The 27,052-nt window shown below is 39.7% G+C and overlaps 2 protein-coding genes across 3 annotated transcripts in view; one reads left to right on the plus strand and one right to left on the minus strand.

The window, feature by feature from the left end:
• Window positions 1–158: 158 nt before the first annotated feature.
• Window positions 159–4,016, minus strand: dio1 (iodothyronine deiodinase 1). The gene is made up of 4 exons (XM_061033269.1): window positions 3,619–4,016; window positions 3,358–3,501; window positions 2,444–2,643; window positions 159–2,100 (listed from the first exon to the last, which is right to left on the minus strand). The coding sequence occupies exons 1-4, from the start codon at window positions 3,953–3,955 to the stop codon at window positions 2,035–2,037; spliced, it is 747 nt and encodes a 248-aa protein (XP_060889252.1). The 5' UTR covers window positions 3,956–4,016; the 3' UTR covers window positions 159–2,034.
• A 1,682-nt stretch (window positions 4,017–5,698) lies between these two features.
• The window catches only part of LOC132960900 (zinc finger protein GLIS1), a 75,146-nt gene continuing 53,792 nt past the window's right edge, over window positions 5,699–27,052 (plus strand). For both annotated transcript variants that reach the window (XM_061033270.1, XM_061033271.1), the window contains exons 1-2: window positions 5,699–5,831; window positions 5,976–6,311. In XM_061033270.1, the coding sequence (XP_060889253.1) occupies window positions 6,035–6,311 (277 nt within the window). In that variant the 5' untranslated portion in view covers window positions 5,699–5,831; window positions 5,976–6,034. The remainder of the gene's footprint in view (window positions 5,832–5,975; window positions 6,312–27,052) is intronic.

Below are 27,052 nucleotides of genomic sequence, written 5' to 3' on the forward strand. Positions count from 1 at the left end.
CCTAGAAGTAGGATTTGTTCACTACCAGATCCTAGAGGCAGCTTTGTTATTATGAGTTATGATCCCAAAGTTTGAAGGTCTTATTTCGTTGGCCTCTATGCTTTATATGTAAAGACATAACTTAAACACCAATCATACACCATACACTTAAACACCAATCAAGTCAAGGCATAAAAAGCATATGCTGTCATTTTATTGCATGAAACAATAAAATATTTGGAGATAAAAATGCACCCAAATGCTTTAGCCGGTTTGTGATGTAGAGTTGTGTGAAGAAGATAAAAGAAAATAGATAAAAACATTTTTTCACAGCTATTCTTACTTTCAGGAAAAAGTACAAATGCATCTTTGTAATTTTTTAAAAATCAAAATAGATGCAATCCCCTTTATGCCAATTCCCAAAGTATATAGACTTCCATCGATAAAACATGATTTGAAAAGCAAACACACTCCGTTTGATTTGAATGGTTATGTAACCTTATGGAGCTATTACAACAACAGAGAGGAAAACCATTTTCAGCAATTTAATGGAAGACTAAATGAATCGATGTGCAGAGATTAAACAGTTAAATATTAACTCGCGTCAGGGACTTCATGCCACAATCCACAACACACATGTATGTTTGGCTTGGTTAAACCAGCATGACCGTTATACAGTATGTTTACCACTTCCAGACAAGACAGCAAATGGCAGCCGGATAAAAAAAGGCTGGTTAAAAAAAGCCTGTATGTGTCAACAATGAATCCCTGCAGCCTTTTCTATGGAGAAACAGAATGTGAAAAGGAACACTAGTTTAGCATTGAAGACAATCTTATTTTGTTATACTAGAACAAAGAGAGGTAGGAGGAGTCACTGCAACTACAGACTCACTGCAAATCATAGCACACCATTTTTCTTACTGGCCTGGGGCCCCAAGCAGTTGTCTGCCTTGCCTGTTGACAAGAACCCCCTCTGTTGATGTTAATGGAGTGGGCAAAATACTCTAGAACACCAGTGTCCCCAAATACTACGGCTTCAATAATAAATATAAAGTAAAATAATCACCTTTCTGACCATGTCAACAAAAGCTGAGAATGCAGAAGCTTTGTAAAAGTAGAATTTAAGTAAAAGTTTTGTATTGTATTAGATAACATAGGTAATCCTGTTAAGGCTGATAGGTGCATGTTGCAAACAAATTAAGATACAGATGCAAGAGTCTCCAGGTTATTTTTTTTTATTACAGAACGAAGCAGACTTCTTTGTATACAAGAGCATTCAAAAACTGTTTCGAAAGATGCTTAGTAGTTCTGTAAATTCACAAATGCTCCAACATAATCAAGAGAAAGTCTACTTTTTGAATTTCATCAGATCACAGTTACCTGACGGTTTGCACTGCTATCTTCATGTAAAAAGTAACCTCCAGCAAAATGACCTTGGAGCATTCGTAGGTAACTGAAAACTACAGTGTTTAATACGCTTCACAATGTGAATGATAATTTGAACCTGTCAGAGAAGAGCAGAAAAACAAAGACTTTTATTGGGTTAAATCTTCTAAACTGTAGAAACAGCGGTTTGTTGAAAAGTTTCCTCTCATGTACATTTTGTGATAACTCAAAAGATAAGCTCTTGACTGCACTGTCTATGTGTTTCACTTCATCGGGCTACAGAGGCCAACGGTTTAAACTGTAGCCGTCACTAAGAAACACAGAGCGTTGAACTCCAGCTCAGAGATTGTCAGTTGAGATAGGTTTTCATCGTACAGGAGAGTTTGAATATTAGTGCATGTTTGGATGGTCTGTAATATGCAACTCATGCAGCTATTGATGTCGGAAATGAAAGAGAGCAGCTAGAGCTACATACATACACATACACGTACATACGAACTACATATAGATGTGACAGTGGATTCATTCAAGTCTTGGAAAAACACAAAAAGCAGTATGGTTTCCTGTTATACGAGTGATGTTGGTCTGACGCTCCCATTCCCTCCTGAACTCAGAGACCTCTCTTAATAAGAACAGTCGGATGGAAAACACATGGCTGGACTTGAACTCTTACTTCATCTTTTCCAGAAATGATCGCACCTCCGTTGGATTGTATCCCCAAGGCCCCACAGTACCCTAGAAATCACAACGTAAGGCAAGGTTAATCCACCTTCATTAGACATCAGGAAGAACAAACAAACAGAGAACATCAGAGGCATGTTTCTGCTGTGTGACATGTGCTAGTCTATATTTATGGCACTGCTAGCATTAACCTGGCCGTGTGCCAAGAATTCAAGTGTTGTGACTGTTTCTGTGACCTCGCCTCCTTTACACGATAGCATCAGAAGAGATAGTGTAGCAACAAACACAGTGCGGGTGCCACCTCGAGTCACGCAATTGCATGCGAGGAGAAATCAGGATCACACAATGTTAAATCAAAACAGGAACCGGCCTTGGTGCAACCAGTTCAAAGTCTCACCTTATACACTACTTTCCCAGCCTGCAATATGTAAAGCCTCTCGGGCAGAGCACCATACTTCATAGCAGCAGTATCATCCATTTCGTCCACAACCACAGGACACAAGGGCTCCTTCTGAACAAGGATCCGGGCTGCAGACAGCCTGTCCTCCAGGCTCTGGTGCTGGTTGATGTCATAGTTGTTAGTAAAGGCCCAACCATCTGAAAAAGAGATAATCAGTTTTTACTGGAATGACTTTGAAAGCAGCAGTACATCAAAGTCAAGGAGCACATAAAAAAACAAAACAGTTTTATGGTTGTTACATAAGTACATGAGATGTTATAGCCCTTTTATTAGGGGGAACATTAAACTCAATTTCAAGTCAAACTGGTGAGTCTGAAAAGACTTCAGGACCAGTTATTATTCATCTCTGGTTTAACTGTTGTTATATCACAAAAGATTGAATTCATACACTGCTGCACGCCAAGCGAGGTGGTAGAGGCCACTCATAAAAACCTAAATCACAAGATTACACAGTGAAAATAGGATTTTATTTTTTAAAAACGATAGCCTCCTGAGAAGTTCAGACACAAATACAAATAAAAGCAGGCAGAGACAAAAATAAACACATTACATAACAAACATACAGACAGCTCGCCCACTCTCTCCCACCCACACCCCTTGCCCTCAGCTGTTGTACAAGGAAAAACTGGGAACAATGCCCATGACCTGAATAATAAAATCAACTTGTGAAACACTACACTTACTTCCTATGTATATTCCAGGGAGAGACAATTATTTCAAAGTCGTTTTAATGAATACATTATGTCCAATCACGTTAGCTAATGTTACTTGACCTTTCCTCTTACAGATTATGGACAAATAAGTTGCCCTCCATCAATGCATATTTCATGGCTTCACCTTGTACAACTCACCAGTTGAATGGGCCTCTGCGATGTAAATCACAAGAAAGTCAGCCACATCGCTGAAGTCCTTGACGAGTTGCCTGAACTCCTCAAGTTTGTAGATAAACGGGGGTCAGGTGCAACTCCCGAAACTGAGCACCAGTGGTCTGTTACCTGCAGAGATAAAAAAAAACAAAAAAAACAAAAAAAAAACTTGTAGGAGTAGAGAGATAAGGTTTTTTTTATTTTTTTATTTTTTTATCACAGTACATCGTTGAAATCGTAATGCACCTTTCAAGAACTTGCAGACACTTGTCTTCTGTCCCTCCATGGTGACCACAGGTGAGTCCGGAGCTTTTCCTCCCTCAAATGCTTCTTGTCCAAGCGACAACCACAAGTGCAGAGAGGCTGTTTTAACGAACACCAATGAGCAGAACGTCTGACCCCAATCTTCATACTTAAAGTTTGGGTTCTGGGTCATCGTGGTCTTTTCGCCCATTTTAAGGATGATCTTCTTTGAGAGGCTCGGCGAGATGAAACCTACGATCTTAAGTAGGGCGTTTATTCCAATCAAAAAGCACAACAGATATGCTGTCGACAAATACACCATCAGTTTTTGCAGAAACATGTTACCCTCAGTGGTAGTGGCTTCGTTTCCCGAAGTGTTTCTTGCTCAGTTGTCACCCGAGTGTTGAACGTGTCGCTTTGTGTGAACGCCCAGCCCACTCGGCTAAAGTTCGATAAAAGATGCCTTCACGGTCTCTTTCTGAAGTCGTACTTTATAGACTCCGTGTAGCTCAAACTTTGGTGGAGCACTAGAAAATGGATCCTCTTCCTCTGTGATCCTTATAATTCCTTGTGGTGTTCTTTACCAAATCCCACAGCCAAATCCTCACACCTCAAAACATTGTTGTAAGCGACGTCTTCAAGGTCTCTCTAACCAAAGACACATTCGACCAATTCCTTAAATTCTACAATAATTAAATATATTCATCAGCACAGTTGGGCTTACTCACAAGTGTGTATTTAGTACACGTAATAAAAAATAATAATCTTTTTAGTCAAAATATGTATTTCGTCATTATATGACTGAAGCAGTGGGTTGCATCTTTATGATGTTCTACATGATTGTTGCATGAACCAGAACACAAGTCATCTTCAAGAAGACAGCTCCACACCATATGTACAATGTAAGTCAAATGTCGATTATACCAGCAAAGTTGGGTCACATTTTATTTTAACTACAATCTTAACAACCTGCTCTGCTTTACTTTCTTTCTAATGCGTAACCGAAATGACTATTGAAAACAATAATGCAACATTAATGCCTGTCCTGACATGTAAACATGTATTCTATTTTAGGTCGGTCGCATCTAATTCACCATGGTGACAAACAGTGATGGATGTCTGGTTTGCCAAACCAATTTTAAGCTCAGAAACCAGATAAGTGACCACAATGAAAATGATTCTATGTCCACTTATTTCCAAAAGTTATCGTATAAGTATCTGAAAATAATCTGCTTTAGATTCAGACAATAAGGGTACTTTGAAACAGTGATAGTCACTCTGGTCCTATGGTCCATTCACCTAACTTGAGTTTTCCACGGTCCATGAATGCAGCATAGGCCTACCTGAAGACACACCTGAAATTGTTGGTGCAGGAAACCGGACACACCGAACCACACAGTAGCTACCTGATACGAAACACGTTTTACTCCCAGTTTGTGTGACTCGCCTTGTATGGCACATTACAAGTGTTAGTAGTTATTTCCCTTCCGCACAGAGTCCACTAGATGGCACAAGCCTACACAACAAACTATCCTGCATGATTCCAAAATGGTGATCAACTGTGGGTGAACATCAGCTCTCCATACCACAGGCTTTAACTTACTTTGTGTTTTCTTGTTAAATCTTAAATTTAAAGTTTTCGAGGATGGATAAGTGAGGGAAAAATATTCAGTCGTTTAGGTTACCAAATGTGAAGAAACCCGTGCAAGGCCTGTATGAAAAATCCCATCGCATTTGTACTTAGCCAGTCTGTGTGTGTCTCATTCCCACATCTATCTATCTGAGATTAAACAAAAACATATAATAGTGACGAACACATATACGGTCTTGGAAAAACAATATACTTGGAATTTGAGCGATATTGTCTCGATCTTATAGACAACATGTTACGAAAGCCTTTTAATCAGTACGCTCACAAACTTCACATCCTAGCTCTGAACTACAATCACAGCCGTCTCCATCCAGAGTTTATCCTTCTACAGAAACAAGGACGCTGCCCTGATTCCCAAAGAGCTATCGGGTGTCAATCAGAGAGAGGGAGAGAGAGAGAGAGAGAGAGAGAGAGAGAGAGAGAGGGACGCATGGGATGCTGATGACTGATCCTCACTGAGAGGATGCTATCGATCTGGCTTGCAGGTTTTTAAACCTCTAGTGTGATAAAAATGCTGACAGGCACAATAAGGCTTCTCCTTCTCCTTATTGGCTTGCTGGATAAGGTAGGTGTTACCACTTCTCTTTTTTGTTATCGAGTTGTCTTATGTGGCATTTCTTCTGTTGGTCACATTAATACACGTGTGTTTGTCCACGCACTGACGCTCGCAGATGTTTGGTGATTGTAGTACTTTTTTTCATGTGCGCAGGTAATGTGAGCAGCGACACACACACACACACACACTCTACATGGGAAGTTGAGTCATCAATGCAGAACTCCTCAGCGCTGTTCGGGATGGTGAGCCACTGTCAGACCCCGACTTTCACAGACTTCACCGGCCTGTCTCTCTCCATGTACGGCAGCAAAGCGGACGTTTGTACGCGCCGCGTCGGGAGCGCTGGTTTTGGAGCACAGATTTGTACACCACAGATTTGCCGGAGCTCCCCTGACACCCCGGCTCACATGAACTGCGCGAGCCCGAAGGAAAAAGCGCATGTGTCCAACAAAGCTTCGCGCTCGTGCCTCCCGCTCCCACCCGTGCAAGGTAAGCCCCGTAGGTCCCGATGTAAGTACGAGCAGTAGCCTAATCTTTAATTAACACACACTTAGTAGTGATTTTTAAACACAGTTTAAACTGGATTTACATCCAACTTATTAGTGATTATTTCTCGTATTTAAACAATTAATTAGAACAACAATATGATATTAAGTCGAGCTGTGTCAGTATTGATTTTGACCAGCAAGCAGATTCATAATATCTATCGTATAAAAAATAATGCTGATTCTTCTTGGCTCTAGATGAGCATAACTTTGGTGCAGCTGTATTAAGTATTTCTATTGAGAGTCCTGCTTGCAATTATGGATTAGGTCTGCTGATTAAACCCAGATCTGTCTCGGATTTATTGCCAACTCATAAATTACACCAGAATCAAAGTCTCTGTTACACATGAAGGCCGCGTGAAGTGATGAACAGTATGTGTAATATCTGCCAAGCAAGTGTGCATTTCCTATGGATGGTAATAAGGCATGGCAGCGTATAGTTCACAGGAAAAGTAGTGCAATTTTTGCTCACTCAGCTTGTAGGCAAACTTGGCAGCTTTAGGTGAAATAAATATTTCAAAGAATAATAATTTATTTATTTTATTTATTTTAAACATAAATAAATCAATAATTATTTACTCCTTACATTTTTCCAAATACAAATTTCCCTAAATCTCCTTTAGTGCAAAAACCCTCTGAAATAGGCTTATCAGTAAAAGCAAAAACTTTCAAATAATTACATGGATGAAATAAAAAACAGTCATATAAATATGATCCAGCATGGAAACTGGGCTTTGGGTCTTAGTGGAAGCCTCCTCCATCCTGTTTAGGGTTGTTGTGAGAGGGCGGAGGTAATTACAGCCCTATCCTAAATTATGATTAGACGGAACAGACTTTTATATTAGCAATCATCCTTCCAGCAAGAAGGGGATCAACAGTTTTGATTGTTGTTTCTTCTTGCTAAACACAAACCATATGTCTGCCGAACGCGTCTCAGCATTTTACGAGTTCTCTTAGAGCACAGTATTGCCCTCAGCCCTCCATCCCCAACATCCCGAAGCAGAATGAATCGACTCATTGTCTTTGCGATGCTTTTGAACTCACTTCCCGTAAATTGTGGGAATACAAGATGTGTTATGTGTTTTGGGGATTATTTTGTACAGATTGACATTGATGCAGACACATACATATCTGTTTTTTTTGTTGCTCTGAGTCTGTGGGGCAGTTGTGGGATTTTTAATTATTTCAATATTTTGTGGTTTGTATGAATCTAAATAGTTTTCAGCCTCCTTTTGGAGTGCAACAAACTACTTTAAAGAAACACTGATTTAACAAGACAGAATTTATTTTCACACATATTTAAAATAATGTCAAAGCAATGAAACGTTTTAAACAGTTCAACTGATGCTGCTATAAAAACGTTCACTGTGTGTCAGACATTGGTGCTGTTTTATCGTCTCTTGTGGTGAGCATGGAGTATGAAAGTGAGCTCAGTACTCATCAGTCTTTTGTATAATGCCTCATTTCAGGCTGATCGGATTACCTACTCCCATTTGGGGACAGAGCCAGGGTTTAAACTGCATTCTCTATCATTACTTAAGATCTATACTGAAATGAATCTCTGAACAGTCACAGACTGTAATATTCAGCCTGATGGAAGTGAGACAGCAGTGGAAGAACTTACCTAACATGGGAGATTTGTGACCTTTCACATGTAGCCTGTGAGAGCAAAATATGAGTGATTACTCAGTGATTAAATACAGAGGATCTCTGAGGTTTCATCTAATCCTCCTTGTAGGAATTTGTTTTTTTCAGTAAGGAAGATAAAGTATCTGGTAGTGCACTCTGACACACTTGCATTCAATACTGCTCTGCTGGTTTTATGAAATGCAAATCTATGCTGTATTAAGCTATTGACCACATCAATCAGAGTGTTATCTTCAATGTGCTAAGTTTATAAGACAGACAAGTTTATTTATAAAGCTCCATTCATGCATGTAGTCATCTGAAGTGTTTTAAAGAGTTAAAATCAGAACAATAAGAACATCATTTGGCTGGAAATTATATTAAAGTCCAAAAGGCTTGAAATTATCAAATTTAAAAAAAAACAACTACATATAACATTTAGCAAAAGTGAGAGCGAGGGAGAGAGAGAGAGAGAGAGAGAGAGAGAGAGAGATTGACATTGAATGACACACCTTGAATGTGATTTATAAAGCTGAATTTAAAAAAAAACATCTTTAAGGATTAGTGACCAAAAATAAAAAAGTTAACTTTACATTTGTTACTATTGCATTTTAAGACATGTATCCGGCATGAATCCAAAGAAGATTATTGCGTAGTTTAACAAGTTTAATGAAGCACATAATTGCAGAGACCTGGTGTAAAGGTTGGGGAACAGTGTGTTGCTTTTCAAATGTTTAACGGCGGCGAATCGTCCTGTCTGACTACGAGTCCTCTGTGCTATAAATACTGGTGCCCACCAGCAAAGAAAATATTGTGCTTTCTTAGAAAACGCTTGACCCCTCTTGAAAAAGAATATCGTGTTTGAATGAAGTGTGTACTCTAGCATCATTTGATACCTAACTAAAGTTTCTCCTGGCCTGGGACGAAGGTGCCCCCGTCTGTGGACTTATTTAAGGAAAATGTTTTAGTTAGAGTAACGTGCTGGAGTCCCAAACTCGATGTCTCAGATAAATGTAGAGCTCTGTCTGTCCATTTAACCCTGACTCATGGAGTCAATCATTGTCAGAGGTTTTACATGTCTAATTCTTTGTTGTTCTGTTAAATCAGCAAACATCATCCAGACGGCTTCACTATAAACCTGTACATACAATAAGTAAGCATGCAGAATACACACCTGTCTGCAAGCACACAAAACTGAAAGAATCCATAACTAGTAGAAACAGGAGCTGTGCACGCACACGCTCAACACATTCACGAGCACATAAGTGCATCACGCTGAAACACTCACACACGTAATTATACACACTTTTTGTGTCGACTTAGCGTTGGCACAGATGATGAATTTCTTCACAGTGACTTAGTTTCCTGTGATTTCCCCCAGCAGCATTTGTAGACGTCAGGCTGCGGCGATAATCTGATTGTTATGAGAAACAACCAAATATTACAGCTCCACTTTGAGCCTCAGCTGTGTCCAGGACTTAACGACAGAGCCCAGTAGCTTGTGCATTTTATTGCTCGAGTTTCCACAAAGAAACGCTTGAAGTGCATTTGGTGAATTCCACTTTGACTAATCAAACTATGGCATGTGGTGTATTTGTTATGTTGTTTATTGAAAGAGGAAAGGGCTGTTTGCATGACTTGTTTCTCTGTTGGACAGCAGAGATGCAGCACAGGAGACATCTTTATTACTTGGAAAGGCCAGTAATATTTTCTCTCCATTCAAATTCTGACCGAGACGACTAATTGATTTTGTAAAACTTTCAGAAAAACACATTAATAATGAAATTGACCAAAAAGTGTATTTGACACGATTTGCTTCTTTTGGTAACTTGTCTAGAGACTTTGATCTGAGTAAATCTTCAGAACAGTGTCACATAAGTTGTGTGTACTGCTTTAGTTCTTGGAAAATGTCAGCTTCAGCTGTGTCAAGGAGTTTTGAATTTCTTTCCTTTGCTATGCTATAAATTTTGCTTTGATATATGAAAAGATGTTACAATAAATTCATCGTGGATTTCAGTCATTATTTCCAGTTTTGCTAGCCAGTTCTTTGAATGAACATTTTGTGTCCTTTCATCGAGTAAGGAGGTTATGACAGTCTTTGACAAAGATTTAAAAGTTAGTCAAGCAGTGTTTAAATATTGGTAGTGGTTTGTTTACTTGTAACTTCAGAAAGTAGAAGATCCTAAATAAAGTCAAATGTGTAGACTGATTGATCAGAAGGGAGAGAGACTTTTCTCTCTGTGTGGATTAAGACACTCTGGACAAAATGAGAACAGAATTATGATCTTCTCCCAAGCAGCGACTCACTATCAGTTATTCAGCATGGTGTCATAGTCTGGTTTGGCAATCTCTCTGTGAAATGGAAGTTTTTAAGACGAGGGAAAGTCAAAGGTCTTTTGTCTCCAACATCTCCCAGAAGTTGTTTGATTAAGAGAGTGTAAAGTAAGCCAATGGCTGACCTTAATAACGTCCTTTTTAAAGAGTGTGAGCTTCACTAGAAAGCGACCTGCACGCCAAAACGAAACCTTATTGCTACTGTCTTGAGAATATGACAATATAATTATTCCTTTCTTATCCGCAAGAAAACATGAGTTTTTTTTCCTTCCTGGCTTGAGCCACTGAATCCTTTCCGTATCTAAGGTTCTCTTCTCTGTTAAAAAAAAAAGATAAAAACTCAATTTTGGCACCTAATAACATATTTATGAAACACAGTTGTGGTTCAACAGGATGGCATATTGACAGACTAACTGAAGAACATAAATGTCAGTCAATATGCCAAAAGGTTATGACAGCGAGGCTAAAGCAGCAATGTTGTCAAAGATTGATCAACGCTCAGAGGACGATTTTACGATCTCTGCTGCCACAAGAGATTTTACTGAACTAGTGCTTCTCTGAGCTTTAACTCGGAGGTTTACCGAGAACATTCTTACACCTGATTGAAAAAGTTTAAACAGTAGATTTTTAAAAAGATTATTTTCTTTTTAACAAAAATTTATTGAGAAACACCCTAACATCCGCTCTTTCTGCTTTTCTGCCTCTAAACCATGTGGAACTAAACATGCTTGGCTGTTTATGTATCAGAGTAGTACAGTGATAGTAACATTCTTTCACAACTTTTCTCACCACGCAGTACATTCCCCATGAGTCTCAGCCCACGATTTTGCATCTTGCATGAGCTCAGCAGTGAGTTATGGGCAAATGTGAGGGTGCTGCCTGGGAAGGGTGTTACAGGGTGTAATGTTTGCAGCATGTTCCATTGATTCATAAAGCGAAGCCCTGGAGATGATTCCGAAAGCGGTATTCCCGTAAAACCTCTGTCTGGCCAAGTAGCCGACCAGGGAATGCTGGGTAATGGAATGAGAGTGCATCCTGAGTCACAGCCACTAGAGAGGGAGAGTGAGAGAAAAACCCTTGGTCTGCCATCTGTTCGGCTGAATCACCTCCATCAAACCTGGCCAGAAATTCACATGACGTGGGTGGAAAGGAGGAGATAAGTGGCAGAGGAAGAGATGAGTGTTGCATCAACTTGACTGAGGTCGGATTCAAAGAGGGAGAAGATTTATGAGAGGTTGTGGCTGTTTTTTTGTTTTTTTTGCTGGAGTATGTTTGATCTGAAGTCGCAAAATTAAGTCAAGCCTGTGGGAACCCACAAGAAACGGTCACAAAATGTGAGAGTTTAATACTACGGCCTCACCGCTGTCTTTTTCTCTCTTCACGGTCATCGTCAGTCAGGTCAGATGTTCTCATTCTTATGTGACCAGTGTGGTATGACTACGGCATCTCACTGTAACCAAAGGCATTTTGACTTTTATTCTGCCAAAGACTCCAAACAGTCACTGAGCAGAAATATGATCATGTTGAGTAAGTGTTGAAATATCAGTGGAATTCAACAGGAAACATGCTCCCAGCCGAAATTTAATCAAGAGAAATCTGCAAAGTTGGCTCAGATATGTTGTCATAAAAATGTATTTTTAGCACAGTGCGCCTCAAGAAGTGCTCCAAAGGTTTCAAACACTACATTTCTGCTGATTAGGAGAATACGCTGCCAGGTCATGTGTATTAGCTGAGATCTACTTTACCTTTGAACTATTTGTAACAAATATAAAAGCTTGATCTAAACCTCTCACATATTCTTTCTGTGTGGACAGACATGCCACAGTTGACCACACGTCTATAGACTCTTTATTACTCATGCATTTTCAGACAGCAGCGACTCCTCTCGCAGACCTCTCCGTGTATGACTTAGCACACGGGTGGGTTTTTGATTTACATCTCGGCTGTGCCACTTGCTGTTCTTGGCTCGACTCTGCTGTGTTTCATCAAAGAAAAATCCGCTTCACTCTGACTGTGGCAGTGAAGACGGCCGTCTGCCGCTGTGCTGCGTCTGCCAGAGCGGAGCAGAGAGAGCTGGCTGGGCCAGCTGTCAGCTGGAGAAGGAGGGGGGGGGGGGGGGGGGGGGGGGGGACAAGAGGGATAGAGAGGTGGCTATTAGTATCAGGGCTAAATAAGCTGCAAGACAAATATTGAGTGTGAAAGGGCATTTCTGGACATCTTAGTCAATTAAGGGGATTGCATATTTTTGAGTATGTTACTACTGAAACAGCTGTTTATCCCTTTTCAACAGTAATTAAGTTGTGTGTAACATTCTTAAAGTGTTACAGTTAATTAGTAGGGATCAGATCCCATTTTAAAAACAGCCACAGCAACAGTTTGAGTGCTTACATTTTTGTCTCAGCTTGTTTAAAAAGTGTCTGAAAAAGCTTCTTTTTAAAAAATGTTTTTTTCAAGGCTGAGTATGTTGGTGATTAATCAGTTAGCCAATCAAACATCGGCTTCAACCGACTGGTCGAAAACAAATGTGCAAACATTATGCAAACCGAGGCTGTTTTAATACCTTCATTAGAGCAAAGCAGAAAGCAGCCAAAAAGCCTGAGTTTTATCCTCTCTCTTGTTCTCTCCCCGGCTCTGCCAGGAAGCTGCCATGGGGCAGTGCCCAGTCAGCTCACTGCACCATTGGCTGGCGCTGCCCCTGAGGACTATGAAAGACATTATAAAGTCTAATAGTGCAGTTTATGTACTTTATTAGTGCTCGTTAATAGAAGCCCAGCATTCTGGAAGAATTACTTATTCTCTAGTCATGTGCATTGCAATCCAGGCCCTGCACTGCATTAACTTGCTCAGCAGGACTAATAAGTGCACAAAGGAATGATGGAAGAAAGGTTACTAAAAGAAAATGCACTCTTACTCGTCTGTGAAAGATGTGGCAACATCAATCACAAAACCTGAGCGTGACAACCAGCACGTCTGCAGACTTGGATTCAGAAGTTCATACAGTTTGTGCATTATGTCTTGGCAGATATAGATCTGTATGCATTATTGTCCCGGGTAGAAAGCCAAGTTTCACAACACATAGTATCTTAGAATCATTCTCCCAGTGATGTATTTGAAAGCATGGCCAAGCAAACCTTACATTCACAATTTATTATAGCTTATGTATTGCTTGAAGGTCCCATGAGTGCAAAGAGATATCGTCCGGTTCATCCTATGTCAGCACACAGGCAGCATTGTAGCACAGGTGGACTTGTGTTTTGTGAAAATGTTTCTAAAATATCTGGACAGCACAGAGCTGCATGTAGAGAGGAAGTGGAGGATTTGGGGAAAGTTAGGCTAGTGCTCTGTTCAGGTTAATGCCTGCAAGTCCAAGTTGCAGGGAGCTGGGAGCTTGGCCAGGCTGACTCTGGATGTTAATAAAGTTTAGAGGCTCCATGCCAGCACTGTGATCTGTAATGCTTAGGGTTATTTTTACAGACTTTTTACAGACAATTATATTTGAAAGAGCTGGCTGTTTTTCAGAGGGCTAATATCAGAGCAAGGAGATAGAAAATGTGATAAGAAGATGCAATTTCCCATGATGTGACGTTGCAGAGTGAGTTTCAGAGATTCATTGTGTGGGAATGTCTTCTGTATGAGAACCACCCTCACGAAGTACCAAAAATAATCTTGCTTTCTACTTTTTTTTTGTTGCAGAAATAAGTTAAAATTGAATATTTCCCTCAACACTCCCTAAATGCTGCTCATTTCCAACTCCAACTACAGACAGATGGAGGTTGAGTGCCTTAAATATGCTTCAAATGGGATAGCGCGCATTGTTGACTATATTTCTAGTCCATTTTCACAACTTATCCAAAGGTTGTCCATTCATTCTGTCCGTCAGATGTCATAGAGGACGTTTAACCGTCTCTGACAAAGTGCGGCCCAACAGAAAGAAGAAGGAATCTAAAATGACATTGGTTTGGAGCAGAAAATAACACGCAGATGAGCTGGTAGCTCTGTCCAAAAGTTTCCACTGGAAACAACAGAAACATCTGTTATCTACTTGTTCATGTTGTAGCTGTCTGCTTTACCTTCACTATATCCACATGCATTTATAGAGAACTGTGTAGTTTTTGTTTGACAGTGTTTTCCTGACATTCCGTTTTTCTTTACTTTTGCTAGTTTTAAATGTAGGACCCCTTTTCTCCATTTGAACTGGTCGGTGCAGTAATTGTGTTAAATGGATCCACATTACACTGAGTAACAGCCTCAGTATGCACTCTTCATTAACATGCTTAACATTCCCCCTAAGACCCAGAAGTCGGCTTCTTTAATACCCCGCTTAACACAAACATCATGTTGGACTCTTTGGATCTCTGGCAGTTGGCAGTTTTTATAAGTGAGAGGATTTGACAGTGTGTGTTTATGCGTTTGTGTGCATGAGCGTGTTTAGTCAAAGTAAAGGATATATTATGGACACATTCATGAGCTTGCTGTGATGGTGCAAGGTCCTGCGTCCCTGTCACATCTAAAACCTCACAAAGTCACAGTAAACTCACAATCCGTGTGTCCCGGAGATGCACCTCTTCTTTCCCCACACATAGACTACATGGGCGGACTGCCCAGCTGTATTTGCCTACCATTTTGTCATTTTTCTTTTTTTTATATCCTTATACAGTTGCCATTTAAGATCGCATAAGGATAAAATAAACATAATCTCCCCTCACAATCTAATATAAGCTCTGCACTGCAGAGAGGGATGTCTGTTCATTTTGGTGCAATGTCTCATATTAAATATATGAGCCTTCAAACGCTGTTGTTTTAATCGTGTTAAGCGGCTGATTAATGCAGCATGTTATTCTGCAACCTCCTTGGTATGCCAGGCCATGATTTCAGCCTCTTAACTTGAGGCTCACCTGTTGTGATATTGGGACGGGAGTGAAACAGGAGTTGTGTAGTTTTGGCCACTTTATGAAACAAACTTCTGACCAACAGGCAGAGAGAAACAGGGGGAGGCGATGATGTCTGCGAGGTCTGGACTCGGTCATGATTATCTACGGATTAAGTGTTATTCAGGGCTAATGAGTCTGTGTCGATTATTTTGGGGCTGCTCGTAGTGATCTAAGCAGGACAGCAGCTCTCTCTCGTTATGAGGCCGCTCTGTTTCTGTTATCAAAACTTTGTCTACACCCCTCTAGTCAATCAAATTTAAAATTCCATTACAACAAAAAACAAGGTAAACTTTTCACTGCATCATCATGTATCACAGATTTAATCTCACTCTGGATTATATAAAAAATTAGCATATTTTCTTGACATTTTAAAGGTGCATAAAGAGCCTATATTAACTCATGTCATACAAAAACACATATAAACAATACATTTTCTACTTGGATACAGAGAAACTAAGAAGGGTTATAATATTATAACATCACCAGAACTATTAAAGTCCACATGTGTGTACATTTAATCAAGATATTTCAAAATAAGCAACAGAGGATACTAGACTGGATCATGATTCAAGAAGGCAGAAATGTGTGCATGAAAATAGATCAAAATGAAGAAAAATAAGTGTTTTGTTTGTAAAAATTTCCCAGGGGAGACCACCTACACACACTCCCATTTGAATATATTTGTAAATTATAACCATATCATACCAAAATCAACCACAAGTTTTACACAAGAAACAAACCTTTGTTTCTTGGGACCGATTCAATCTCCCCGGGACCCACTCAAAACACCACACGTGGGTCCCGGTACTCACTACATTGAAAACCTATCAACGTCACTGCCTCAAAGCATGAAAGCTTTTAAAAAGTTGATCACATATGCCCACACTTAGCCAGTTCATTAGAACTGAGATCCAGCAAACAAAAGAAGAGCTGTGTCGCAACACTGGTTGACCAATTGTAGCATGACTCCAAAATTACACCCAGAACTTTGTTTTTCAAACTTGCAAGTTTCAGTGCTAGGCCAGAGATACTTTTCAACAGCAATCAGACTCCAGTCCAAAGATATGCTGGCGTCATTTAAACCTCAGGGAATACATCTTGAAATTGTTCAAATGTAAACATGATATAGATGTTGATTGTCTCATTAAGTTTGAGCAAATCTGAATGGATATGCACATTTAAAAATAAAATAAAAAGTTGTATCAGAGTAAGATAATGATGCAGACGGACTGCCAGGTAGAAATGATTCATTGCAATCAGTCACTAATGTTTGAGCGATCCATAAAAACTCTTTTTTTTAGAACAGTTAGCCTACACAGGCATGTCAGGAATACAGCATGTTGGCTTTGTAGGATTAGCGAGACAATAACACATCTCCCACTGTCAACTGTCTACTACACCTTGAAATAGATCATCAACAGCCTGCACTAAACTCTGGCAGCCAAAAATAAGCAACCACACTTGACACTCAACATCTGCAACCATCAACAATGACTCGCGGACGACACTCACGCCGTGTTTAAAAAGCCAAAATGCTGTCTTGTGACTTTTCTTATGATGCAAATTAATTCAATTATTTTTGTAAATATCTATTGACACGTGAACATTCAGAATTCAACCCCATTATAGGGTTTAAACAAACTTAAATGAATATTTAGAACCAGGATTTAAACTTGTTTTCGAAGACCTTTTTAGATGCTTACTGTCATGAATAAAAGCTCCTGTATTGCATTTTTAGGAGGCGTTTTGAATTTGGGTTTTGTGTGGATTTACTGCTTTGTGAAGCTTAACTCAAATGTATCATTTGTGTTTGTGTGTGCATCGAGTCATTTGCACACTGTATGAGACAAGGTATTGTGTGCGTTGGTGGGTGTACGCAAGTAGATGTCTGTTTTATTGATATATGAAATAAAGCCAACTGTTAGACGTCCAGTTAGTCCAATTCTTGATTCCTTAAATATTTGATCATGATGAGTGAGCTGGGCTATGTTGTGTTAAAATAAATAAGGGTTGTGCCTAATGGGAACCCGTTCGTAGCTGGCTTGACATTTACAGCCTCCCTCAACTCAGCATTCAACCTTCACTATGAAGCCAAAACGTATCAAGAGAGGAGCTCACCTTCAAACTGATCCGCTCAAATTCTTGGGTCTGTACAGACAATAGGAGTTCACACAGCTTCAGTAACCAAGAAACCTTCCCGTAGCAGGAAATGTCTCTTATATATCACCAGCAGTTTTTTTGACAAGAATGTTTAGGATGAGTAACTGGCTGCTTCTCCCAAAATGTCCTCACTGAAGCTGAGTCACAGATTTAGGAGTGAAGAAAGGAGAAGAGAGCAAGACTTTTCTCCCTTCTCCCCTTTTTGTTTGTCCAACTTTTGGTTTTATGAAGTTAGCTCACAGTGCATGCTGACTGATACCGATAAAAAGCCTAATCAGGCTCTTTCAGCTCATATTGACAGTGATCTAATAGGCATGTGTTTGAAAGTTGAAATGAATTAGGCAGCGCCAGAACCATGACAGCCAGGTGCTGAACACTTGGCCCAGCATATCGGAAACCTCAGCCAATTGGAAAATGCTTTGCAGAATTTATCTGCAGCCTTTTCCCTTGACAAATTATTTTATTGTTCCCACACAGTTGGATTTCATTTAGCCTTTTGGCTAATGATATGCTGAGAGCATGTGGGCTATTGTTATTCCTTTATTCAGCATAGATACTCTGACTGGAAGTGCTCAGATCTGATAGAGCGCTCTGAAGCAAAAAAAGGAACCAACCAAAACATGACACACAGAAGATTTAAATTAATGACAGATGGTACGCAGATTATGAAGCTTTAGCATTAAGAGTCAGAACACAATCTTGATATGCCTATTGCTCTGTATTTTCTTTCAGTGCCTCTGTGGCATGACCTCACTGACTGTCTGGCAAAGTGGCTTCCTAAAGCAACTGCAAATTTACCTCAGAGAACTCCACCTCAACCCCCATCCCCCACCTCACCCCCTCCAAAAAACCTTTAATCTTTGAACTCTGACCTTTAATCACATTATTCAGTGTGTCTCATGTACCCGGGCTTGTAGATATGCTGTGTGAGAGCTGCAGATGGTAGAGATACAGTGAAACTTGCCTCGCGTCCGAGCACTGCACTCTGCCTGACCCGGGCTCAGTGCATCAGGACTAGGCCGCTAATCTTTAACAAATGCTGGGAGTCTCCATGACCGGGCCCTTGCTGAGATGGCTTAGTCAAAACAGCCGCGCTGCTCCTGAACACACTTAATTCAAACGCTGATTAACTAACAAATACCTGCTGCTTGTTCTACAGCATTACACAGCCCTGTGCATTCTGCAGCACTGCATGGAGTTTGACAGCGTGTTTGCAGTCCTGTCGGGGAACAAACAGGCCTACTGTGTTACAGGCTTTTTGGGATTTGGTGGTTTAATGATGCAGGACATGTCATGCGAGCAAAGGTATTCCTCTGAATGAGGAGAGTTTTATTGCGTAATCCGTCGATGTAATCCGTTTTGCTTTTTTTTTTTTTTTTTGGCAATGAAGTAAAAGCTCTTTTGAAGGTTTTGCTTCATTGTGAAATCCTTTGATATTTTCCATAATGGCATACAAACAAAGCTTACAAAATATTGCACACCAAATTGACATATTTTCTTTTCTGCTTGTTAGTATTTGTTACACTCAAACTGTGATTTCCATTCACAGTGGAAGTAAATCAACAAAATCAGCAAAAAAAACGAATTCAAAATGACAACCATGAACCAAACAGCCAAGATTTTAACTGTCTGGTTTGAATTTAACGTTTTTGGATGTAGAAGATAGCTGGTTTGCTCAAAAAGTTATTTCATTACTGCTTCTCCCCGCAAATAAACTGACACTTTGAAGCCAAACTTCTTCTTTTTAACAATTCTGGTAGAATGGTCAAGTTTTTCAGTATAACTTACTGTAATAATAAGTACATTCTGATCAAAAGAGTACCTCCATCCATTATCAGATATTACCCAGTTAGTCCCTTTCATGAGTGGTCTCTGTGAACGTTGACATAGCTAGCTGCATTTCTGACAGCTTTGGACCACCGGTACTCATATCTGATGGAAATAAAGGGCAGCATAAATCGACTTTTTCTTGTTTATTCTATTATTGTTACATTTTTGTGAAAGTGTTATGCGCGGGGACATTTTTCTGGAATAACATGGCAATGTTAAGAATTCTGCTTTATTTTCCAACGTAAAATGTAGAAGTCCAACAGAAACTTGAACTAAATGGAATACATAAGAAAAAGAATCTCAGCAAAGATGTGCTTTCATTTGAGTGCTACAACAGGCTGCAGTTTAAGAAATATTTAACCACATTTCAACAAAGGTCAACAGGACTTGTTAGCCATGTCCTTGATAGCTTTGGCTGTAAATGCATAATTTACCACAGCGCCCACGTTTACGGGCTAAACCCTGTTATTTGACTGGAGAATATGGCCAATCTAGGCCACTGTAAAGATGCCAGTCTTCTACAAGCCTCAAGAGCTCTGAGCCATGAAGGAGTCCAATGAGAGAGGCAAGGCATCAGTATATGTATACTGCAGCCAGCCAAAGTACACTCATTTAACAGCACAAAAAGACTTGCACTGAGAACTCGCATATTTATGTTAGGGATGATGTAAAACGGCCAGAATTCACATTTCACATCAAAATTCTCTTTTAAGGTGTCTTCTCTCAATTTTTAACGTGCAAGGAAACAAACATTTGCATTTCAAAGTTCTTCAAATAAAAATAAATAAAAAGCAAACCGTTTTATGGATTTGGAGACTATATTGGAAAACAGGTCTGGGGCGAAATGAATATTTTTTATGGTTCGTAAAAGAGCTTCACAATGAATGCCAGTTTATGTGAAAGGCCTGACACATGGTGCAGGCCAGAGTCCTTCGAGGTTCCTTCTTTATTCAGACTTTACACTCTTGGGCAACAAGCAGCCAAACAACACACATGGCAGAGAGCGAGACGATGATGAAGAATGATTTCTTTATTTCTGCTCGAGATTATCTGATTATTTTACCACAGATACATCCAAAAGCCTATCAACTAAAAACCTTTTTCAGACTCTGTTTAGTAGATAATGAACCCCATGTTTATTATATAAACAGATTGTACAAAGTGAAGTATAACAAGTAAAGGAAGGATCCTTTTACATAAAGTCACCTTAGACGCGGTTTTTGGTCTATAAAGCGCCATTTTCAAGTGGTCTTGTTAAGCTCAGTTCTGTACCCATTTATTGGCATTTCCCAACTCAAAAGTTGGGAATGGTGCCAAAATAACCAATCTGTACCGTCCTACTTATTATACCCTTCTGTTGGGGTCTGAAGCGTACCGAACTGGCCCTAAAAGGTGGAGCTAGACACTCAGACTCACACTCACTAAGGTACGAGAATTGTCTCTTCCCGTGCGACAGTGGTAATAAATGACCAACACAAAACGCACCGTGTTTATACATCCTTTGGATTGCAAGACAGTCATTTCAAGGCTGTTTTTTTGTGTGTGAATAATGTCAGTGCCTAATACTTCTTATGATAAACAGACACATCCCAAGAAGAAAGAACACAAAATGCTTGACATCCTCCATTGTTGCCCTTTGTTTACTGTGTCGTGTTCTTCTTCTTTGTTGAATTTATTGGCGTCCTACACTATGTCGCGCTGCCGTGATGGCAAGCTGTAACATAGCTCACACGGCTATCACCATCCAGCTTACACCCCGCCTACCGAGCAAGGGTACGGTTGGCTGTGGAAATGCAAACAGATTCAGGGTTAACCAAACCATTCCAAACTGTATAAACTGTACTGACCCAAACCAGACCGCTTGGTGGAAATGGGACTTAGTGTTTAATTGTCTAAATTCTCTTTTGTCAATTGTACCTATGTCATTTTGCATCATTTTCTTTGTCCCCTATGTGTGAGCATGCTCTGTACAACTATAAATATATGCAAAAAGAACCAAATTCAGTCATCACAAAAAGTAAAACCCGTCAATAAACAAAGATTGAAATGTTACTCAAGGTGCTTGGTCTCACCCACTCTATAACAACAACAGTGTAAAGTTCCCGACCCTGAAGTCATTTCACCAATGAGACAAAATGCCTGTCTCACCTAAGAAGTTACCGTTGGCTGTCTCACGTTGTGCGGGACACAGCAAGAGCAGAAATCATAATAAAAGTGGTCTTATTACAGCCATTAAACAAGAGAAGAAAAACACAGGAGGTCTTTATGGCCTGGACATCTGAAATGCTTACCCAGTGAGAATATATTTGCTCATAAAGCTCTTTGATGGTGGCCCTGTCCGTCGTAACACACAGCGCTGCTGTCTGTGTCAATAGCTATACTGACCTCCCAGTGCACAAAATTGAATGGGTTTCCAAATGTGATTTAGGACTATTTGGGGGTTTAGTCCCTGTATATGTGGGGGATGCAGGAGTCCTGCCTTAAAGCCCAAACAGTGGGTTCTTCCTCGGTCTGTTTGAGACCAGAGGTAGACTTTGAGTTGCAACCCCCTCCTCCTCTTGCTCCTCTCAGCAGCATTATGGGGCTCTGTTTGATGTGGAGTGATGTAAAATGTCTGCTGGACTGTCCATCTTGAATTACCTAGAATCCATGTGTGTGTGTGTGTGTGTGTGTGTGTGTGTGTGTGTGTGTGTGTGTGTGTGTGTGTGTGTGTGTGTGTGTGTGTGTGTGTGTGTGTGTGTGTGTGTGTGTGTGTGTGTGTGTGTGTGTGTGTGTGTGTGTGTGTGTGTGTGTGTGTGTGTGTATGGTGGTAAAGGGGTGGTCCTCTGTGCCAAAGCCTTTGGTGAATGAGGACTCCCAGCACAATAAAAGAACGATATTGCTGACTTCCTTAGGTATGTGTGGTTTGAAACCCAACACAGGTTTGCTCAGTGGAAAACCTGAGGCCCCCTGTGGACAAAATGGTACGTCTTATCCCTGTGTTGATCTTGCCCTGTACATGTGTAGGCAGTGTTCTCTGGGAAAACAATACACACACAAACACAACATGTGGCAGCAGTTACAGCTAATGAAAATTATGAAATAGAAATAGTCAACGTTGTTGCTGATGGACTTGTTTGCTTTTGTAGATCATATCGAGGCATTACAATTAATTTCAGTCTGTTTCAAAACTGCTCACAGGGGCTTTAACCAATTTGCAACAGACATTTAGGATTTTAAATTATCTCATAATCCTATTTTAAAGGTTTTTTTTTGGCATTTTACAATGTTTTAGAGAGGACATCTTAAAAGAGAAATTAAATATGGGGGGGGGGTGGGCTTGACATGCATCAAAGAGCAGAGGGGCACTGGGAGAGCCTTTGGGTTTGCGAACTTTGCCTTCGTATAAAGGTCACCTGCTTTGCCCACTGAGTTAACCTGGCACCCTGGCTCACAATTATTTTGCTGTGTTTTAGATTAGATATTTTTTAATAGACAATTTTTTCATTGAAGTCATTTCCAGCATTTCAGTATAACTAATTTGAAGAAAATTGTCTAAGACCTTGACCAAACCTCTTCACATCATCAGAATCTGATTTGTTACACAGCTGAAGGCTGTCACATATGCAATTTTTCTTGTGTGTTGTATTCCATGTATCAGTTTACACAAGTCCCTTTTGTCTGATCCGATAAGCTTTCTTGAATCAGTGACATGAAACAACACCAATAACTCCAATGATCAAATCAAAATAAAAGCTTCCCCTCTGGTCCTCGACTGTCAAAGCAAACTGTGGGCTGCTGAAAAACTCAATTTCCTCAAAGAGCCCCATTTTTGAGGTGAATTAACCCCTAATCATCCTGGCTGGCCAATATTTAGTGGCGGACATTGTGGAGAAGCTGTGGCCTCAACTTTAACCAGAAACTTCCAAAGCCAAAACAATTACTATGCAGGCTTTGAACATATCCCTTTCTCAAAGTAGCATTCCTTTATTCTTCTTCTGCAAAACAACAAAAAGTAACAAAGAAGTAGGAAGTGAAACTAGATTCCTCTTTTGGTTACCAAAACATCTGGTTTGGCCCTTGTTTTCGACAACCAGCATGCCCTCTGAGAATAACAGAAGGTTATATGCACTGTGTGTAGGTAAGAAAATAATCATTTTCAAATGTTGCTCCATTCAAATGTGATCTAATTACCAACAGTTAAATCCAACCTCTCAGTTAGACCACAGACCATCAGGGAAGTTCTCATCCAGATGTTTTCCCAACTTTTCATTTATTTCTCTCCCGATGCTGCCTTTAAACTGTTAGAAATATACAGTAATTGCCTGAAATTGATCACTTGTTTTACAGAAGTCACATAAGTCTCCACTCTTGTCAAGCTGTAATCAATGGCAGGAGCCATAGCTGGGAGAGAAGACGACCATCTGTCAGATGGGCCTCGATACGTCTCTAACATGAAGATACTCTCATGTTCTGTGGTTGAGTTTGGCCAATGTCATTTTCGAGGAATTTCCTGCCATCTGTGTTCAATCGAATTCTCTCACAGATTCAGGATTGCTTGTAAATATTGGATGTTGGTTGAAGAGGACAGAAGGGGTTCTTTGAGTTTTATACTTGACAGCTTCTCAGACCAAGGAACAGGCAAACAGCATAGGCGAAGGCTAACACAGCCTTGTTAAAATACGCAAGAGCAAGACAGTATAATATTTACCTGCTCTTAAAATAGATATCCGAGTTACTTATTAAGAAATCAAGATTTTGTTTTTTAACTGAAACTGTACAGTAGGTCAATGTTTGGTATGTAGTCAGTCAGTTGGTCAGTCTTTACTGTGATCCAATCATTGGATGGACTGCCATTAAATGTATTGTTAAACATTTTTTGTTCCAGTCTGTTAACACGTTTATTTCTTCTATAAAAATGGGCATTTTAGTTTGGGATCTGATGTGAGGATTCTTTGGTTTTTGCAGCCAGCCTCAAATGGACACTCATGGAACTGCAGGTTTTGTACTTCTGGCTTCATTTTTCAACCAAGCTTTAATTATTTTTTGCTGCCCTGGGCCAAATGACTTAAATTATCCTCCTTGTGTTGTCTTGAAAACTACGGAATGTATTGCAATGAAGTTTGGTGCAGAACTTCATGTTCTCCTCAGAACCACTAACATCAGGTTAAGAGCTCAATGTGTCCAATATTTAAGTTTGTCTCCAAATACCTGCAAACACTTCAGACACTCATTAGCCTCTGATCCTCTTTTTAAGTTTTACATTATGTCTGTGGCTAATTAGTAAATGTTAACATGCTGATGAAGTTAACCAAGATGTTGATGATCATTCTAGCACGAGAATAAGTTTAAGTTAAGTTTGCTGTATGTTACGTTTCTGATCCACTCCTCAAATACTTGATCTCATTTTAATGCAATTCTTGAGACCCGAGTATTTAAACAAACAGGAAACACAAAGTAACATGAAGTACTCCACTAAGGGTAATAATCTTTTTGTTTTTTAAAAGAGAGGGAACATTTAACAATTAAAATAAATATGTAATTATCCAAATTACATGTTTATGCAGAAGTAAGCATTTAAGAAACAAACTTAAGTTCAGTATTTAGAGCCAGTTTTAGCTTTTAGCATTTTTACTTTACAATCTGAAGTGGCGTATAAAAAAAACAACTGAATCGGTTTATGGTTAGTTTACATATAGCATAATTTTATGCCATATGCATTTATTTTGAAAAGTTTTTCTTGTGTTGCTATGCCACATAGAAGTGAAATGACTAATAGAATAACAAATGAGCACTCAGCTGTTGTAAACAGTATAGATTTATAGTGCTAATAGAGCAATTATTACAAATAAAGGGCCACGCTGATGTTTGAGGAGTAGATCTTGTTTCATTACTGCTTCAGAGGGACGTCGGCTGTGTTTTGGTACGACTGGAGTGGGCACACGGACAAACTGAGGCCTTTTGTTCCGACCGGAAAAAATGCAGCTTCTGCACTAAGTTGCGATGTTTATTTTTTACAGCAGATTACTGCACACTGGTTATTCTCATCAGTGAACACAATCACTCACACAGACATACAGACTCAGGGTCTGAAACCTTGCTAACAAACTGATTTTAAATGTTTTAAAGAACTTTGTGTTATTTATGTTTAGTTGTTGTAAGGAATAATCAGATTTTGTTGAAAAGTAAGTCTCAGCTTTAACACTTTCTCTGAGGGTGTGGTGCTTGTCAGTTCTCTGGACGGTACGCGTTACTCTGCCAGTATTTACCGCCCGCTTCCAAACAGAGCAGCCTCTTGTCTGGCTTTGAAGCACCTCCTGATCCCATGCCGAGGTCTGAGCGCTGTTGGCCTCGATCCGGTGCCGCGTTGTTCACCAGCCCTGTAAAGGTGTCTGTCACTAGGCCAGACGTTCCTGTCACGTCTGCCGTCCAACTGCATTACGTCTTGTGTGTCTCTTTGGTCTATCAGGGCAGAGCATGGGCCTGATTGATGCTTTATTCTCTGTTTGGTCCTCACGTGGCTTTTCAGTCAGATTGTAGGATGTGGTTTGGCTGAGCGTTCCCTCTAAAGCTTTGTGATTCTGATTCTATTCTATCTGATTAATCTTGGCAGTCTACAGATTCGTGGGCAAAATCTTCTAACTAGTGGCTTTGAAGTTTGAAGTAGTTTGTTGATTATACACTTTCTTGTATTATATCATCAACTGTTTGACAGAAAGATAGACAAGTTTTGTGATTTTTAATTGTTGCTTTGATGATAGGTCAGTTTGCAGATACTGCTCAGCTTCTGAGTCCTTTTCCTCAAATTTGTTGCGATTTGGTCTTAGTTTCATAAGCTCTTCACTTTATCTATTCAGATATTATCATGAGGTTGTTGTAGCTTTTCCTAATATAACTCACTTTAGTTGATATTGATTATCTTGCTGTTAAAGCTGTTAAAAACCGACACGCATCACATGCTGAGAGTCGTATATCATTACTTTAACACTGAGAGTTTAGTGCAGCAAATGTAAATGAAGATGGCGTAGATTGTTTTTTTAAAGAGCAGGAAAATGTTCATTATTTATATTTTGTGCAAATTTGCACATTATTCATCATACCAGCTATAACTAGACTTAATATAATATACCTCTTAGTACAAAGATTTCCAAAAATTAAGCAAAACCACAAACTACATCCTCTCATAGGACCATCAGCTGCATCAGGCACTTTTTGAAAATAGCTGAAAGTAGCAGGTCTGTGATTTCAGGCATTACTTTAAGACATGAACTTTTAATAAAATATACATTTAGTGTAGGCTTGTCATTCATCCAGTGTTTACGTACTGTGTGTATTTAAACCATAGAGGAAAAAGACAACATTTCTAGAACAATATCAATCAATCAATCAATTTTTATTTGTATAGCTTCAACTCATAACAAGTGTTATCTCGAGACAGCAAAAAGCAGGTAAAAGACCTTACTCTTTGTCTGTTAACATTACAAAAGAGCAGGTAAAAAGACCTTACTCATTGTTATGTTACAAAAGAGCAGGTAAAAAGACCTTACTTATTGCTATATCAAGTATGGAAAAAGACTGCATAGGTAGCCAGGGCTGGAGGGCCGTGACAATGACAGGGTGTTACCACCAGGTGGTGTCATGTACAAGTGTAAAGTTTTAATTATGTTAATCAGGGAGGACAGCTGAGAAAATGATTGGCTGTGGGGGTGCGAAAGAGGTTGTAGGGAGTGATCAGGATACTGCCATTCATTGCATTTTACTCTGTTAGAGTTCTTTGTGAGTGTGTCCCTGCAAGGGTGTGTGTGTGTGTGTGTGTGTGTGTGTG

Source organism: Labrus mixtus, chromosome 3 (genome assembly GCF_963584025.1).
Source record: "Labrus mixtus chromosome 3, fLabMix1.1, whole genome shotgun sequence".
NCBI lineage: Eukaryota > Metazoa > Chordata > Actinopteri > Labriformes > Labridae > Labrus > Labrus mixtus.